At 35.4% G+C, this 19,433-nt stretch overlaps 2 protein-coding genes across 2 annotated transcripts; one reads left to right on the top strand and one right to left on the bottom strand.

The window, feature by feature from the left end:
* Positions 1–604: 604 nt before the first annotated feature.
* LOC139136663 (uncharacterized) lies at positions 605–6,199 on the bottom strand. Its single transcript, XM_070704444.1, has 3 exons — positions 6,044–6,199; positions 5,320–5,521; positions 605–2,951 (listed from the first exon to the last, which is right to left on the bottom strand). Exons 1-3 carry the CDS (start codon positions 6,162–6,164, stop codon positions 2,696–2,698), a joined length of 579 nt encoding a protein of 192 aa, XP_070560545.1. The 5' UTR covers positions 6,165–6,199; the 3' UTR covers positions 605–2,695.
* Positions 6,200–6,413: 214 nt separating this feature from the next.
* LOC139136664 (dol-P-Man:Man(5)GlcNAc(2)-PP-Dol alpha-1,3-mannosyltransferase-like) lies at positions 6,414–19,021 on the top strand. Its single transcript, XM_070704445.1, has 9 exons — positions 6,414–6,597; positions 11,188–11,287; positions 11,772–11,919; positions 12,706–12,866; positions 13,420–13,540; positions 14,033–14,238; positions 15,432–15,502; positions 17,749–17,884; positions 18,387–19,021. Exons 1-9 carry the CDS (start codon positions 6,465–6,467, stop codon positions 18,586–18,588), a joined length of 1,278 nt encoding a protein of 425 aa, XP_070560546.1. The 5' UTR covers positions 6,414–6,464; the 3' UTR covers positions 18,589–19,021.
* Positions 19,022–19,433: the final 412 nt, after the last annotated feature.

Raw genomic sequence — 19,433 nt, forward strand, 5'->3', positions numbered from 1 at the left:
CTTTGCCATCAACCTTGTCATCTGTTTTGTAACTGCCATCAAATAAGCCAAATAATTACATAGTGCCTTGTTTTTCTTCACGAATGTGGTTGAGTTCCTGTTTCTGCACCTTATGGGCAAAATTTGCATCTTGATGTTTATATAGAACTGTTGCTGTGGATACTGGTGTCGCTGTGTCACTTATATGATAAACTCACAATGTAAAACAAAATCTACGATTAAAAACAAAGCGAAAAATAACCTTCCTTTCAGACAGACATCTGATTAAGCAATAAAGAACACCCAGCGACGGTATACCACGATTTTGACCAGTTCACGACATATATGCACGAGCTATAGCGAGTGCATATACGAAGTGGTCAAAATCGAGTGGTATACCATTGCTGGGTGTGATTTATTGCTATTATATCATAACAGTATATTGAAATTCTGGCGTGGAACATCAAAAACAGATTTTTGCTCAAGCTGAGAGCTCGCGCGTGTGCCAGCTGTGATATGTCACCAATGTACCATGGTTCTTTTGCATCTCGACCAATCAGATCGCTGTATTTGCGCCATCAATATACTGGTATGATATAACATCGAATATTACACACTTGATAAGTGGATGACAATATAATTGAAATATCTTTAATGACTTTTTAAGTTACAATATACAATAAGAGCTTGGACTATCTTTACATGTAACAAATCTATAAGAACAAAACAGGTAACTGCAATGGTACTTCATGACCAATAAATAACAAATATACTGCTCTATTGAATATTGGTGGTCTGTAAATTTAAGATTGAAAACAAGGTAAGTACTATGTACAAATACTGTTGCTGCAATAAATAACTATATGTATGATATACAAAAAACATACAAAATACATCATCACTGTTACAATTTTTTTACGAAATTGCTCAGCTAAGGGACAACTGTAAAATATGTTGATTTGATAGAGAAAGTAGTACATTACAATCTTAAGCAAGATGTACATTTAAATGTCAGCAATCCAACGTATAGACAGCCTGGAAATGAATTCTACAGTGGCCAGCATACAGAGATTGGAAAATTCATATGCTCTGCCTGAAGTATGAAAAATCATGGATGATTACTTGTAGTTTTTACAATGACAAGACATGGCGTAGAAATTACATTGTCAAAAAAATCTAGATTGGACAACTCTCTAAAAGTCTCCATTCTAAGTTTTTGATGAGTGACTTCTATAATATTTGATCTCATCGCAATACAATTTGGTACTGATATTCCGAATGAAATCCTACCATCTCAAAAATTGATATATCAGCGACACTGAAGGGAAAAATACTCTGTAGTATTGCTCCAATTTACAATGATTGTAAAGCTTTGCATAGAGGGTTTATTGATTCTAGCAGCAAAAAATCAATCTGTTGAAATAGTTCTCTTTCATACACAGCATTCATTTTCAACAATACTAAATAGCAGAAACATCCAGAAAATGAAGCTTTCTAGTTACATACATGATACGTTCCATCATTGCTTTAAATGTTTCGAAATTTGTTACTGTAACACATAAACAGCCAAAATTCATCGCTTGTGTAGGTTTGTAGTTTTCCAGCCTGTTAGGAATCCAACAGCATGATATGCTGCTTGAAAGGACACAGGTGGCTAATTTACATAACAATACATGATTAAAATTTCTTTTGTTGTGAAATGTATTCTTTTGTACAGTTATTAACATTGAACTTGGACTGCTTGAAAAGAGAACGGGTGGCAAATCCCCATGTGCAGAACCCTGTAATCTTTATTACACTAACAAATTTAACCTACTTTCATTTAGGGAACAGATCATTAAAAAGTTACCTTGTACGTTGTTGGAGGTTTAACAATTTGAAAATCACAGATTGGGACTCACTTGTTGAGAAAATTTTTAAGTCCATTGCATTTTTGTACTTTTCATCTTGAAAAACAATAACATGTACTTTCAAAATACTTTCCTCCATCCTGAAAATACGTACATGACTTGTGCTATACACACTTAAGTGTAGGAAAGCACTATAGGAAAATTTGACATGGAGTAGGTGAAATCTACCGGTATCATGTGAATAAGATAAAACATTAGCCAACATTGGGTTAGCAATCTTTACCCCAATAAGTACATTGCAAGACAAATTGAGGCTCTTCTTCGTTCAAATCACATGGCATTTATGACATGGGTGATTTGCTATCAGCGTGACCAGTAGTTTGGACAATGTACCTAATTAAATAGAACTTGGCCAGCAAAAAAAGAAATTGCTTGAACAAGAAGAAATATATTTCTGATAAAAATTCCTATGCTATTTTAATGCCGCTAAGCATATAACGAATAGACAGTGACATTTCAAATAAATAAGTTTTCATAAATATCTACAAATTTTACACATAAAAATAACTGCTAAATAATATTTTGAATGATGACCTGAATGTACTTGAAAACAAGGCTGTGTAAATTGCATTGTGCAGGCAGAGATTTCTGCAAGTAGTGACACTGTTATCTTGGGAAAATAACGATCAAGGTACATGTATTTGCATTTCGATCACAATCACTGTCAGGTTTTTTCCTTTAAAATATCCATTTTGATATTCTCTACCTATTTCCCACAAAAAACACTCTATTTCAATCTTCATGGCACCTTGAAAGTTTTTTTGTGTACTGGAGAGTTGCATGAAAAAATGTTGCACTTACACTTGCTATAAAACTATGAGATAAGCTGACAACAGTAGAATCAGCACTACCCCGACACTGCCCCTGTATGTGTGCCCTGACCCAAATACGCTGGGGTCAAAGTTGAAACAACCTTGTCTTCCTGGCACAACCTGGAAAGCCTGTGCTTCACAGAACTTCCGTCCATTTTTATACATTTGACCAAATGACTTGCCCCGGTATTCTGCTTCTTTGCATCTGTCAAAAGTATCTTCACAAAATTCTGAACAGATCAAGAGCCGTCTGTAAGAAACAAATGATATACATTATAGGCTGATGTGATAAAATGGTTGATATTTTGATTTGTCAGTCTGCATTCTGACTGAAATACCTGCTATTGGTTCACTGAAACACTGACTGTGTTCTCCCCAGAGAAATTATAGAGTGATGGCTGCCACTCTTTGGTAAACAATAGAAATTCATCACCATAACATGTATTGTTATGCAAATTAGTCATCAATCTGCAAGAAAATCCTGGGGAGAACACTGACTGACAAAATATCTAGAACAACCATAAAGAATCTTTAAAAGTTAGGAATTTACATGTGTAGTTAAAAACTCAATGATCATGCCATAGGTACTTCAGACTAAATAAAAAAACATAGGGCCAAAGTCCCTGAAGCTACTATAGACATGGATACAAAATTAAGTATTTCCTTACTGTATGAAATTATCTCACTAAGGTCATCCTACGGACAAGTAAACTAAATATTAAAGCTGTCTGACCAGCGGTTTTGAAAGAACAAGCAACTCAACAGTTGACAGAGCTCTGTTGAGTTATGTAGAGAATAACCTTTTGTGACACATGTATTGATGAAGAAGGTGGATATCTTTGATTAACATTGTGAGTTCTGTTTAATAAGTTGAGACTGTACATACTCAGAGAAAGCACACTGAAGAGACAAAGGTTTGAAACTTAAGAAGTTCAAGGTCATCAAAAGCATTATAAGGAATCATGTTACACTTTCATTGCACTGTTTACACAGATTGCATAATTGCTATAAATAGCACATGAGGAATCTTTATACAGCCCAGCTTTACCATAAAAACCCTATCACTTTGACCACTTTTAATTGACCACTCTATTTTTTTCCTCAAAAAGTAATTTTATTTTATCCTTACCAAGTCAACCATAAATGGAAATTAGAACTTTCTCTATCTCTATCTCTATCTCTATCTCTATTGACTATTTTGAGCAATTTCTTTTAGATAACATACAGGGCACAATAAATGACGGTTCAGAATATGTCAAAGTTGGGATTCAGGAAAGTTGCCTTTACATGTTTTAATCCTCCAAGATGGTAAGCATTTCACCATGAACTGTCAAAAAAAGTTGAACTTTCTGATAATTCTACACTAAAATTATTTTGGCTTTGATGATTTCCTAATTAATTCAATTATTTAAAATCATATTAATTATTTTTTTCTGGGTGAATTGATAGGGTTTATACAGTACAAGAATTACATACAATGTAAGTCAAATTTGACCAAAAATGACAAAAAAATTCCTTAAAAATACAGATTTGCATATTTCATCACAATTTGAACAAGTCTAAGTTGGGTTACCCCTAGGGACCTGTATACCAAATAACAAAGCTGTCTGACCAGTGGTTATGAAGAAGAAGATTTTTTACCAAAAACACCTTTTTTGGCATTAATTTGCCTATTTTCAACAATATCAAAAAATTCAAAAAAATAGTTTCTCAAAATCATATTTTTCATCTACACAACAAATATCAAATCAGTAAGTACTGCGGTTCTCAAGATATTTGAGTGGACGGACGCCTCACAAACGGACATACATACATACATACATACATACATACATACATACATACATACAGACTGACGACGGACGCCGGACGGATACCCATCCCAATAGCTTCTATAGACTATAGTCTATAGTAGCTAACAAGTAAACAAAAAAGTAAGCAAATAAACAAATGGACAAATAACATACAGACAAAAAAAAAGACAATTCAAAGAGACAAACCAACAAACCACTAATCAAACACAAAATAAAACTAACAGACACACTGATTGCAAAAAGATATGATAAATATGAACAGCAGAGCAATAGATTTCAAGTCAATGTACTATCTTTCTGGGAATTGCCCTCCTCTCTCTTATTACTAGTCTAAATTATTCAGATGAGGGTGTTTCCTTGCAGAGTGATAACATGCATTGATTCAAAGTGTCACAATTGCTCTCCTATACATATCTGTCGGGTACTTTTTGCATCAGTCTGTTTGATAGTTTCTTTGCGTTTTTATGTCAAGAGCACATGATTAGTGCAGAAAACAACCAAATCAGGGATGTAGAAAATAGCTTGCAAATTGCCAAATCAACTAGCTCTCAGCTAAACTTTGTAAGTTGTGAAAACTATCAGTTTGCAACAGAACATTTTGCACAAAGTTAACATGCTCATACACTACCTGCAATCGCCTATACTTTTTGTTTTCGCCACCTGTGATCAAAATTTTCAATATCTCTGTGCATACCAGTAGATTCAAGATTTACCTACTCCACATCAATTCATCTATTAGTCCCTTAATTCATCCATCCATCCATCCATCCATCACTCAGTATTTATGTTAGTTTGGATACTTACTCATCATACCAGTCTCTTTGACTTGGACTACAGAAGTAACACATCATGTAATTCAGCCTGTCCTGACAGGCTTGTGAAGCACCGTACGGCGCATACATTCCACCAAACACCGACGTCACCTCAGTTCTCCTACAGCAAGCCATGTTGCTGTACCATGAACAGTTTGATAAACTGGCTTGTGGTGATGCAATTCGTGCATTCCCTGAAAGAAATGGTACACCAAATAATTACAACCTAAGGAAGCGGGGACAGGTATTATAATTCAAATTAAATCACGATAGAAAAGGCTTTAAATTATGCAAAATTAACTGGTGTCAAATTGAAAGGCACAATAAAATCTGATACATTCTGAGCACCATCTAGAATGCCTGGCTTACATTCTTCGCAGTTGAAATATACTAGGTTCATAAGCCTGAGATGCAATCAAGCAATGTTTAATTTGTAAACATTCTGTAAAAACATAGACAGTCGAAGAAAACCTGAATTTGTCATCTTTGTATCTAAAAATGACGCACCTGAAAGAAAACATAGTCATCATTGAGCTTATTTTTTGTTCAATGCATCAACAATTATTTGCTCAGAAGTCACACTCGCGATATTCAATTTAATTACTGCACATAGAAATACCATTACTATTGAAACCACAGCCAACGCAGTCCTCAACAAATCAAATCATGGGAACAGTGGATATGCCAACGTCAAAATCATAATGTAGTCTACTGACCGTAATATACACATATTGCAGCACCTTCTTCGTTGTTAATTTTCTCGTCTGCGCCAAGCAAGACTATAAAACATGAAACGAAGGCGAATGACAGAAAGAGTACATTCCGCTGGTCCGCCATTTTATTCTGATGGACACAGTGGACACAACTATTCCGTTAAAGGGTTGACAGCTTATACTACGGGGAGGGAAAGCGAAGCACACTCACTGTTGCATCCATCCTCATAGAAACAGTTTTTTCCAGACAAGTGTACTATGCTAATTCAATTTTGGTTTTCTATCTAACATTTGCGTGTTTCATAATTTAAACTTAGAAAGAATAGCAGAACGTATTATGGTTGTTCTTGGTTTCGTCCGACTGCGAACAGCTGATAACCTTTGACCTCTGCTTCAGACGCTGTTTCGACTTCACGGTGCCACAATGCATCTCAAAGATCGGCTACTACAGGCTAAAAATCGGTTCTTGTTTGATCCAACGTATCTATGGGTTGCTGCGTCGTTACTATGGCTTGCAGAAGTTGTAGTAAATGTACTGGTCATAAACAAAATCAACTGTAAGTACATTTAAACATGATTTCCTGACCTTGCTAGTGACTGTACACATGTGAGGGCGTACGAGGGGAAACCGTTTTCATTTGATTGAAACGCTGAAGCTGCAATATTAATGTGGCAGTTATGTTAAAAATCAGCAATTCTACTGGTGAGATCACGTGGTTAAAGACTTTCAATCAACTTCCGTTCAGCAACCTGCAAGACTATCCGACGATCTGTCGGGCTGTTTCAGGTTAGGGCCCAGGCATCCTTTCGACCTTTGTATGCAAATTGTGTTGCTGTTGTTGACATGATTGTACACTTAGTACTGTACCTAGTCTACTACAGTTCTTGTGATTTATAGACAGTCTGATACCGACACACGTACAAACACGATGTGTATGCCCCACTACAACTTAATATTCATTAATTATTATTCATTTATTATTTAGTTGATGATAAATAAATGAATGAATGAATGGATGGATATGAATGAATGGATGGATGGATGGATACGATTGAATGAATGAATGAATTAATTAATGAGTGAATGAATAAAATCACACAAAGCCAGAAGGACTTGATTTGTGTGATTTTGGTACTAGAGGATGTGCCTTCATTTGCTGAAATTCCTTCAATATACTAAACTGAATATGGTTTTACAACACTGAAACGAATATTCACTTTCCAGCAAGTGTTCATAAATGATGATGTTGGCAAAGATACATGTATTTTGATCTCTGAATACCCCATTATCAAGTCAGTTACTCTTCTCTTGCTTTATGTACTCTGATAATAGACACTGGATCATTGACAACCTTTATAACTAGCCGCCCAATAATACAGCTACATGTATAAGCAGGTTATTTATTTATTTATTTATTAGCCGTGTTCACAATAATGACATTGGCTCAGAAAGAAAGAGAAGGGGAAGAAAATGTATAACACTGAAAAGTTTTCAGATTCACTTCATTCACATTAGCTCAAAAGTAATTAAACTTTCTGACTGAAAATCTGTAACAATTCATTCATGTATTTTGCAACAACATGAACAATGCAACTGTCAGTACATGACAAAAAGTACTTAAAAAGAGAATCATTGTCAAAGCATTTTAGCTGGTTCTGAATGTTAAAAATCATTTCTAAGTAAATTGTTCGTACAGTGTGTGCTGGTTTACTTGGACATAATAAAATACAATGGATTTCATCACCAACACCAGAATGACAAAGGGTACAAAGTCTAAGATGTCTTGGAATGTTTTTAAAACGACCAATTTCTATTGCAAAAGTATGATCAGAAATTCTTGCCTTTGTCAAAGCAATTCTGTGAAATGGAGACTTAACAAGTGATAGATAATTTTCACATTTAAACATGTTTTTAATACTACAGTATACATTTAATTTGTTATTTTTTGACAAGGCATTTTTCCAGGCTTCCTTAAATTTAGACTTTAAAGACTTTTTCACAAGTTCGATAACTGTGAAGGTTTACATTTCTCACAATTCAAAATGCTAGAATTGCACAGTAGAAGAACAGACTCAACAAAATGTAAGAAACACGAGAAACCTTTCTTGTGTAAGCTTTTTTCGAGTTCAAATGCAGTATACAGCAAACTGCCCTTGGACAAATTCTTAAGGCGAACCCAAAATTTAATAACATTCAAAATAATTGATATCAGTAACGGGTAACGCCCAAGTTCACCAAGACAAGCATGGATGCTGGCAGTTTTACTAACGCCAAGAATGTGTTTACATGCTTTCATATGAATTGACTCAAATTCACTGACAGGTTTTGCAAAATAATCTGTAAATCTTTCCACACTGACTTTTCTGAATAAGTAAGCACCCCACACCTCAGATCCATAAAGCAACACAGGTTTTACTAATGAATCAAATAAATGCAATTGAACCCCAACTGGTGTTCCATTGAGAGAGTTGAAAGCTTTCATGTAAGCGAACAACGCCCTCGATGCTTTGTTTTTCAAAACTGACCTGGCTTTTTTAAAGTTCGCAGATGAAGTAAAAGTAATACCCAAGTAGGTATAGGAGGGAACAATCTCCAATTTTTCTTTTGGATAAAGATACTAAATTTGTAGGGGATTAAAATTAGCATTGAAAACCATAACTTTTGTTTTCTTGAGGCTTATTGAAAGTTGCCATTTACTACAATAAGATTCAAGCAGTTGAAGTGAATGCTGTAAACCATGCACTGTGGTTGATAAAAGTACAATATCATCAGCAAACATAAGTATTGGTAGTTTTCTATTGACTAGTAATGGAGCATCAATACATTCTCTGTTAAGTATAGATGGCAAATCATTCAAAAAGAGATTAAACAATGTAGGACTGAGATTGCAGCCTTGTCTGGTACCAATGTGTGAATGAAAATAATTAGTAAAACCAGATGGTAACTTGATACAAGATGTAATGTTGTCATACAGAGACTTGATAATATTTAAAAACTTACTGCTAAAACCTTGTTTAGATAACTTATAAAACAATCCCATATGCCAGACACTGTCAAAAGCTTTCTGGAGGTCAACAAAGCATGTAAATAAATGTCTAGATCTACTCTTGTGCTTGTAGTAATTGATAAGAGATTTCAATACAAAAAGTGATCTGAAGTGCGATGACCTTTGAAAACCTATTTGTTCACAATTAAGTAAATTATTCCCGTTAATAAACTTGTTTGCTCTGTTATGTTACTAGGATAGTTTGAAAATGACAAAATGCTCAGGTATACTAAGGACGATTAAGAATTTACTTCCAGGGGGGTGGGGGTGGAGGATTTTCAGGGGGGGGGGGGCATCCATTTTCCCAAGAAAATTTAGGGGGGGGGGGCAGACAAAAATACCACATCTTTTAGGGGGGGCCCAAGGAAAAAAAAACATCAATTAAATATTTGCCCAGAATTTCTGATCTCTACAAAAAAGAACCATAGACGCTACCGGGTGACAGATAAACTCAACATGTTTAGTTAAACTCCTTTAGCTGCCAAATTTGGTAATATTCACAGTGGTTTGTTTTATGCATCTACTGCAGTATCTTGTTCTCCTCCCTGAAGTGTTATGAAATGTCCAGTATTTAGCATGTCAATACAAACCATACAGTGAACAGTCAGGGTTGTTTTTGTTGAAAAGAGATCTCAGATCAAGTCCAGTGGCACTGCACCAATGCTATGGTGTCGGATTGTTGAAATATTGTGTACACAAGAAATTTGCTGTAGTCCAAGAAGTGATCTCAGTGTGTATGAGGCTAGGAGAAATGTGGATAGGCTTACACATTGTGTATTGGGGGGGGGGGGGGCATGGAAAAAAACAGGAAAGATGGGGGGGCATAGCTTTTTTCTATAATTTACTAGGGGGGGCCATGGAAAAAAATCACCGAGAAAATATAAAATCCTCCACCCTCCCCCTTGAAGTAAATTCTGAATCGTCCCTAAGCAGGTTATGTTACTAGGATAGTTTGAAAATGACAATATGCTCAGGTATACTACACAAGCTATGCACAAGTTCTGGGTGTGTTATTCTCAAACAGTACTGTACAATTTGCTATCCATACATGAAGTGTTGAGTTTCTGAAAATTAAAAGACACTCCCATATCTTAGTACTGTTTCCCTTTTCCCACAAACAACAAAGGGATTAATTTTTATTTTTGTGTATTACTATTTTTTTGAATAAAATCCTAGTCACATATAACAACAGTGACAATGGATCATGTTATTAATGCTGACTGTATCATAATTGCTTACCTATTGTTTGCCACAATCTCTGTTTTTTGCCTCTGTTGATGCATAATTCTATATGGCATGTACATTGCAATGAACTTTACAATTACAGCTATAGTGGTACTTCAAGGGGTATTACATGGTTGTATGCAGGCCTAGTACATGTACACCTCTTCTGCTTTTACTTACTCACTTTGGAAATCCTAGCTTGCCATTCTTGAATTAAATTCATTGAAAAGATTTGCTAAATTTATTTAACCACTTTGTTAGTATCCCTGATTACATGTAGTTAATTGATGTTTATATGTATGCATTACACTGTACAATATGTGTATTAGTTATGTATGTCTTTCTTTACTGCAATAATTTATAGCTGCTGCAGTTACCAACCTGGTTGTTTGTGTAAAGTAATTGATTGTCAGCTTTGGATGAGGTTGAAATTTTTGCTGCACATGATGTATTCATTTTCTTGACAAAGGATATTGATGCAAATTTTTCTTTTTATGAGCTTCATCTCTGAATAAATTGACTAAATTTGCATAAATTTCAAATGAGAACAATCAACATTAGACTAAAATCACATAAACAATCAATGTCAACACCCACTAATACGAGAACCAGAGATTGAGAACTGCTGCTTTAAACCATGTGAAAGTGATGGACATCAGGGATAAGATACACTAAATAGATGAGAGTGCTTTTGTACAGCTGTATACAGACAGTGTAATGAATGCTCACATGTATGCAGTGCATAGAATGTACATACCGGGTATGCATTGCAGTCAAATTGGTAGCTTATACAGTGGTGCCATAGAAACTCTGCTCTTTTCTATAAGCTGCATGTGAACATGATTATTACAAATGTTTACATATTTTGTGTTCCAGATACAGAGATTGACTGGGAGGCATACATGGATGAGGTGGAAGGTGTTGTCAATGGTTCCTATGACTACATGCAATTGAAGGGAGGAACTGGACCTCTTGTGTGAGTATAATGCTTGTCTGAAGCTCACTTAATTCTTTCCCTCAAATCTAATTATCAAAGATTATTTAGAAAATATTGCTTATGTGTTTCATTGTCATTACATTGTGTCCAAAAATTGTTAAAATAGGGACATGACAATGGTTATTTGAAGGGAAAGACCTCATACATGTACATGTACGTTATCACATTCTTGTTTTCAGCTAAAAACCCAGTAATAATCACCCCTGAAGAGTATTTAATGTTTGTGTGCCAAATACTAGCTTTATTGATGAAGTCTATATTGAGCTTAAAGAGAAGAGAAAGTCAAGGTAGATATAGAAAAAAATATATATATAAAAAATTAATAAAAATTACAATTGCTTGGCCTTGAAATTTCAAACCAGCTTTGGAATTATTGACTGTGTCACTTGATGTACAATTCTATCAGTGAGTCACCCAGGATGAATCCGATGACTGATATTAATGATTTGATTTCATCTTGCAGTTATCCAGCTGGGTTTGTTTATTTCTACCTCATTCTGTATTACGTCACTGGCTATGGTGCAAATATAAGACTTGCACAGTACATCTTTGCTGGCTTCTATCTCATCAACTTGCTCTTGGTCTTCAGAATTTATCAAAGAACCATGAAAGTAAGTATAGATACAGCAGAGACACATTCTTTTTGCAATTGATTTGATATCAAATGAAAATTGACGGGTTCAGTAAGTGTAACATTTTACAAGAGGTGAAGTACATTTTCTTCCATATATTTGTTACAGTTTCTTGGTCTATTTCCCACAGTACGCTGAAATACCCAGTATTTTGCCTTATTAACGTAGACTCTATCTGTGTGACATACATTGGTATTGTTATTATCCACACCTAAATTTCATCACCAACAAATACAGGCATGTCAAACACATGCATACAGCAATTACAATTCTACTACCTTGTATTTCAACATGCTGTATGAAGTAGTCCAACAAACAGGGTTGGTGCATGTAAAAGAAACACTGAGAAGATCATCAAAAAGTTATTGCTACCTTGCATTGTAAATGAATTATTCAGTACCATTGACCCCAACATTTTCACATAATTTTTGGCTGATATGCTGTACCTGTACATTCATTCTGGAATGCCACCAAATAGCAACTGGCCATTTTTGGTGTGTCGATCCTTTCATACATGACTTTCATTTCATTGGTATGATTGTGTTTTTGTGACAAAGCATTTACTTCCATTAACCTACTACATTAAATGAATTCTCTACTGAGATGGATGTTTAACTTATTTTCAAGCAAACATTGGAATTTTCCGGTGGCAAGATGTATTAATTCCAGCACTACACCTTTCTTACATACCGGAATGTAAGGTTATGTCTGTGCAGGAGTCATGGAAAAAAGCTTACAGAATTGTGTGTTTCTTTTATTTTTCAGTGTCCACCCTACGTCTTGATTTTCATGTGCTGTACGTCATATCGAATCCACTCCATCTATGTGTTAAGGCTCTTCAATGATCCAGTGGCTATGCTGTTCTTGTATTTGGCTGTCAATCTTTTCCTGGATAAGAAGTGGGCTTGGGGATGTTTCTGGTTCAGGTGAGTACAGCTGAGTACTGTTTTCGTAGAAATTACAGAAAATTTTAGAGCAAGGAATGGGGATGTTCTTGCCTCTCTCGCATCCCCAAGTTCACCAAGTAGCTTCAGTCTTGAACTTACACTGATGTGGAAAGAGCCTTTGCCAATGTGACTTTGGTAGAACAAGAAGGCATGGCATAACTTGCTGGCTTATTGACCCAGGCTATGGTAAGGGCGCTTGTCAACAGCAAAGTTACAGGGTAATTGCAGTGCAAAGCCAGTGTGGTTAGATAGCCCTGGAAATAAACTTAAATAGAGTAATGAAGATCCTTTTATGTTTCTTGTAACCAGCAATCTGTCTTTTCAATGATACCTTCAAAATAGAAATGCCATGCAATGATACAGGAAAGTGCTGTTGGTATGCTTGAAAACAAATTTGTTTTCAAAGATACTAACATCCCACCGGTCCTTCACATACAGTGCTACAACAACGTTATTTTGACACATGCTACATAAATGTTGATTTGTCATATTGTTCATTTCTTTTCATATTCTTTTTTGTTGTTTTCAACAGCATTGCGGTATCTATCAAGATGAATGTCTTGCTATTTGCGCCAGGTTTGTTGTTGCTACTTCTTACTGAACTTGGATTTTGGTCAACCATTCCTAGACTAGTCATCTGTGCCCTTGTACAGGTTTGTATAATTATTATCTTTGTCATGGATGCTGCTTTATCAAATACCCTACAATTGCCTATTTCTTATCAATGACAATGGTTAGGGTTGCTATACTAATAGTAATAACGTTCAAAATGCAAAACACTGCTTGTACATGCAATAGACAGTATATATCAGTACAATTACATCGGCATAAATTATTTATGACAGTACCAGGTCTTCATGTCTTTCTTCTTGTTTGGTGTTTTCATTAAGTACTGAAATAAACTATAGACCCTGAAGCTTTCACCGGAAGGTCAAATACCAAATGTTGGTTGTCTGCTTAGACTCAATTTGGCCACAAATTATAAATGAATAGGCTTAGAAATTTAGCACACAGTCCTGAAAATAGGCATCCTTACAAAGTAACAGTGTTAAATTACTGGTAATATTTGTGCAGATACTCTGACCTTGCTCTGGATGAAGTACATTAGTGCTGATACTGACTCAATATTATGTATTTTATTTCAGGTTGTCCCAGCAATACCATTCTTACTTGAAAATCCCAAAGGTTACATTGTCAGATCCTTTGATCTGGGAAGACAGTTTTTCTTCAAATGGACAGTCAACTGGAGATTTCTCCCTGAGGAATTATTTCTGAATCGATACTTCCAGATGACGTTACTTTCCCTACATGTAATACTTCTAGTCTTATTTACTGTGTTCAAGTGGAACAGGTTAGTAATGAGTATTCATCGAAATTTGGAATAAACTTTGACACCCATATCTTGGTACCCAAGATTTTGCAGGGATGGGTCTAACTTTGGGCTGTAAAGATTTTATGACATGTGTTATGGAAGATAACAGGATAATTTGAATAATAACGTATGTACTTTAGGATGCCAGACTTTACAGTTTCATTGTTATTTCGATATGTCATCAAACGAATGCTGCTGAAGCCACACCCGCTTGCGTAATAATACTCATGTTTTAAATTCAACATCCCACGCTTCAGATACATTTAACATGATTGAAACTATTTTGGGATAATTGGATCTTCATATTTTTCAAATTTCTCAAAAATCTTAGGTTCCCTATAGCTGAATGTCTCAATATTACAAATTACTCATAGAAATAAGGGTGTAATGTAAAAAGAAAGCAGATTAGCTTACATTTGCAGATTTTAAAGACATTACTTTACCATCCAATTATCCCAAATTAGTTCCAATCGTGTTATTTAAAGCAGCACTGCTGTCACACAAAACTTTAGAAGGCATTCAACTTGCGCAAACTTGCAGTGCAACCCAAACAAACTAAATCATTAAATAAATACAAAACATACAATCAACATTTTGCCGAGTAAAATTTGTTTTTCTGGGGAATTCTGTGGATTAGTCCCCGATAAAAATATCAGCTGCCAATATTTTGTGAAGATGGCGCTTACATAAAATTCTCTGCTAGCCGTCTGCATGCTGGTAGGTTTTCAGAGAAAATTTACAAAACAAACACAATGGTAACACTATACAAATCAAAATATTTTCCAAAAGTAACCAAATTAAAAATGAGCTTATGTTGATAAACTTGTGTTTTTTGTCTGTCTTTTTTTTCCCTGGCTGGCTAATAGGTTTTTTCAAAAATCCAAGGACAGCAAACAAAGAATATTCTTTAAATGGCCTATTACATATTTTCACATTTATGCTTGATACAAAGTATTAAAAACTGCATGGATGATAGGGTTGTTTGATATGTAGCATTACATATACATATGTAGCCTTAAGTGTCCTGTCTATTGTTTGTTATGTTGATGAGCAACAATCAACATTTCATATGAAAGGTGTATTAGATGAAAAATTCCAGGTACATTTTATGTGATTACTAGCCAAATGCAAAATGTCTCTTGAAAGTAATGTTGATGATCTCACTTATTCAGGAAAACAGGCAGCTTAAAGAAGCTTCTTCAGAGACCAGAGAAGAAAGAAGAGAGAAAGTTGTCAGAAAATGATATCCTTTACAGATAACAGTTGGCATGATTAGAAACTATCATTGTTGTTTTAGTGTCCATTACCCAGACTGCACTTCGGGGTTGTCATCTGGCCCCCCCTGCACAGTACGGGGAAATCCCATTCAAAAATCTCTGAGCAAGATGACATGATACAGACAAGAGTAATGCATTCCAGGCCAGCTGATCTATGATGTAATTATTATGGTTTGAGACAAAGTCATGTTCAAGGTTATGTAGAAGTGGCTTTCTAAGTTCCACTTCAGGAATGAGAGTTAACTACAGCTTTATATCCTGGATCAGTTGTATCGTTCTTGTCCTTAAATTGATATAGGACATAAAAGCCATAGTTCACACTCATTACTGTAAAGCCACTTCTACAAAACCTTGAAATTATACTTTCCATGATTGTCTTAAAACATAAAAAATTATATCATAGATTAGTTGCTCCCAGGATATATCACTCTTGTCTGTGTTGCACCACCTTGCTCGGATATTGAATGGGACTTCTCCAGACTGTTGGGGCGGCAGGATCAGCGCCCTGTAGAGTAGTCTGGGTAACCAAGACTATTGTTGTGTGTGATTTGTGATAATCAGTTAGAGGCTTGTAGCTACAAATATCATTTACTTTGGTGAGGACTGTTTACTAGAATCATGGAGGACTTCACTGACCTATATTCACAGGTCAATAAATCCAAACACGTTCCAGTGGATTGTCCAATGATGTTGAAGGGAAATCCTTTGTTTACTGTGGCACAACTGTTCTCTGTGCATACATGTATTTACCTATTTCATAATTTTATGATCTTCAAATTTTAAAGAAAATTTATAATCTCATTAGCTCTTGGCACATGACGGGAGGTAGAAGAAAACAAAAGAAGAAGTTGAAACAAAATCAGTGTTTTAATTGAGAGAGGAAAGGAATCTGAGGTCAGAGAGTGACAGAGTCTGATGTGAGGTTCATTCCAAGCTTAGGGGCCGATGTGACTAAATGATCTTCTAATTATGTTAAAACAATTTAGATTCTGTTTCATCTCATGAGGAAGATTTCAATTGATCATGAGAGGCTACTGCAATCTATTTGGTAGTGTTATTATACGGGTATTGGTATCTACCAGCTCTTGCATTTGAATGTACATGCATTAATTGTATATACATGTACTGTACAGTATATTGCATTCACAAAACCAAAGCATCTCAATCACGGTCTTTCCACCAATAATAGTAGAATAATGGAATCTCACACCTCCAAGGACCTGGGATCAGATTTCTCACACGAGTTGGGGATATTTTGTCTCACACGAGCTGCAGGCGAGTGTGAGACAAAATATCCCCAACTCGTGTGAGAAATCTGATCCCAGGTCCTTGGTGTGTCAGATTCGTTTTCTCACATGACCACAAAATGCGTTAAATTCACATTGGACGTTAAATTCAACATTATCCAAAATCATGACAACTCTGTCGTCTAGCTGCCACTGTACTTTGACCTGCTTACTTTGTAGTTCTGGTCTGTGTGTTACTCGTCGTGCCATTGGATAACATTTTGCACGTGGAACAAAACAGACCGTTTATCATCCAATCAGAGCTCGTGTAATATTTACTGCAGAGTGTGGGATGGTTTCTGAGAGTGTGGGATCGATTTTTCCCACGCTGTTGATCCCGAACTCCCAACGGCCAGGAATGTGAGAACTTGTGATCCCAGAACCTTCATAGCTTAAATAGAGACATCAGGAAAATATCTTGATCTATAGAAGTATGATTGCATTGTATATTGTCAATTGTAAATGTAAAATTTCCAGTCACTAGCTTGAATAAAAAGTGTATGTTTCTATTAGAGAACATGAATACCTGGTAATTTGATCATCAGAGAGGGAAATATAGATGAAATTTGTTATCATTTAAAAGTGGTGTTAATCAAGTGTTTCACACACACAAATATATGTCGTGTTTTTGTTAAGGTTTTGGAAGATAAGTAAATGAAAGGGAACTCAAGTACCAGATCTGTTGTCCCCTAACACTAATTGTATTGATGTTTGAATGGGAACCCTGAAAAGATGAATGGGGAAACCAAGTAAAATTTACCAGGATGTGAACCTTGACAAAAACACTCCATGGACTCAATTCAACAATACAGAGCTGATAGCTTTGCCCTAGATTGCATGGGTTGTCTTGTGCAATGTCTTGATGAAAATTATAGCTTGATAAGATTAATGTTCCATATTTGAATTTTTCCTTAACAAGGTATTACATATCGTTTTCACCCTGTTTTCATCCAATTTTATTGGTATGTGTTTCAGTAGGTCACTCCACTATCAATTTTATGTCTGGTATTTTCACACGCTACACTATTTGCTGTGGTGTACAGGACTTCCAACAGTACTGAAGTAAGTATCTAACTACGTCAACTATCAAAGTAACATCCTCCAGGTGTGCCGTTGTGTATGTACTACGCCTCAATAATAATTGTATACCTCTTTCACCAAAATTTGCATGGTGACCCCTGATTTTTATTCTTGATTTTGAAATCGTATGGTTGAAAGATTCCTGAAGGAAAATTCGAGTGAAAGTCTTTTACTGTTGTACTACCTTAATCAGATAATACCATGTAATGATACCAGTAGGGTTGATGTTATCCTGACTGTGGTAGCAAGTATCACACTACAAAGTTTCAATAAAAACCAAAATCCCCAATTTTGATCATTTATTTTGAAATTTTTCACAAAAATAGTTTGCTGCATTAATGATACCTTTTATCAAATTAAACTTGATCTGTGAAGTTCAAAGAGTGGCGTACCAGTCTAGCATCATCTTCATTGCAGCAACATGGATCATCACTTGCAATTATGCATGTTTGTAACTTGACTACCTGTCACTCTCCTTCAACAGAATTTTAACTCTAGGAGTGATTGAACTGTGTTGGAATACGTATCCGTCAACAAACCAAAGTTCCGCAGCCCTACATGTATGCCACTTAGTGCTTCTTGTTGGATCGTGGCTCAGCAGACTTGAAGAAAAGAAGGCGGACATCAGTGAAGAATACACAACATCAAAAGACACTAAAAAGAAAAGAAAAGCAAAGTTAACATGATGCTTTAATGCAAAATAAGAATTTTAATCAGATTTCTTTCAAATAGAGAATCAAAGAGTATAGATATAATGATACACAAAGGTATGCCTTGTATGTTGGCATAATTGCCAAAGATCAATGTATATGTATCTAGCCATACAGCTGTTGTGTAGGTTTCATATGAAACCTATCATTAGTGGCATACTGAACCAGATGACCTCCTCTAATGCTTAATCTCTCTATCTGGGATATTCTCTACTTCTACATAAATATAGCTGTTTTTCTAAATTTAGAATACCATGACCGATTTAACAGGAATTATTTCTGAAAAGTCAAAGGCAATAAGGAGCAGTCGATTTTGACAGTTTTAATGGCAATATTGTGAATGTTTTAGCTTTCGCTGTGAAATGTATGCATTCAATAGAAACATGACTTGTAATCAAGTGTAAGGTCATTTGGTAACATCAGCTATGAGATCGTATCCCAAGTTACAGAATCGTGACTAATTTCTGACTGTTTGAATATCCTGTAATATTAGATACAGCTTATTAAAGTGTCAGGTAAATACCGGGACTTAAAGGGGCATAAGCTGTAACTTGTGGCAAGATTTTCAGTATTATGCTTCTGTACATCAACCACCGTGTCTGACCCTAATCCATTTGTCATGCTGAAATTTCGAGTATTCTTTTTGTCAACACAGCTTGTATGTGTGTAGTGATCATTGTTTGTTGTTTACTAATGAATTCTTGTCCAGACTTGAATACAATTTTCAACAATAACAATGGAGATTATACTCATATAGGTTGTGTTGATATGCTAAATACTTGGCATTAAATTACAGTTTTGGGATTCGGTGCATAAAGTGT

This window comes from Ptychodera flava, chromosome 7 (assembly GCF_041260155.1).
Source record: "Ptychodera flava strain L36383 chromosome 7, AS_Pfla_20210202, whole genome shotgun sequence".
In the NCBI taxonomy this organism is placed as follows: Eukaryota; Metazoa; Hemichordata; class Enteropneusta; family Ptychoderidae; genus Ptychodera; species Ptychodera flava.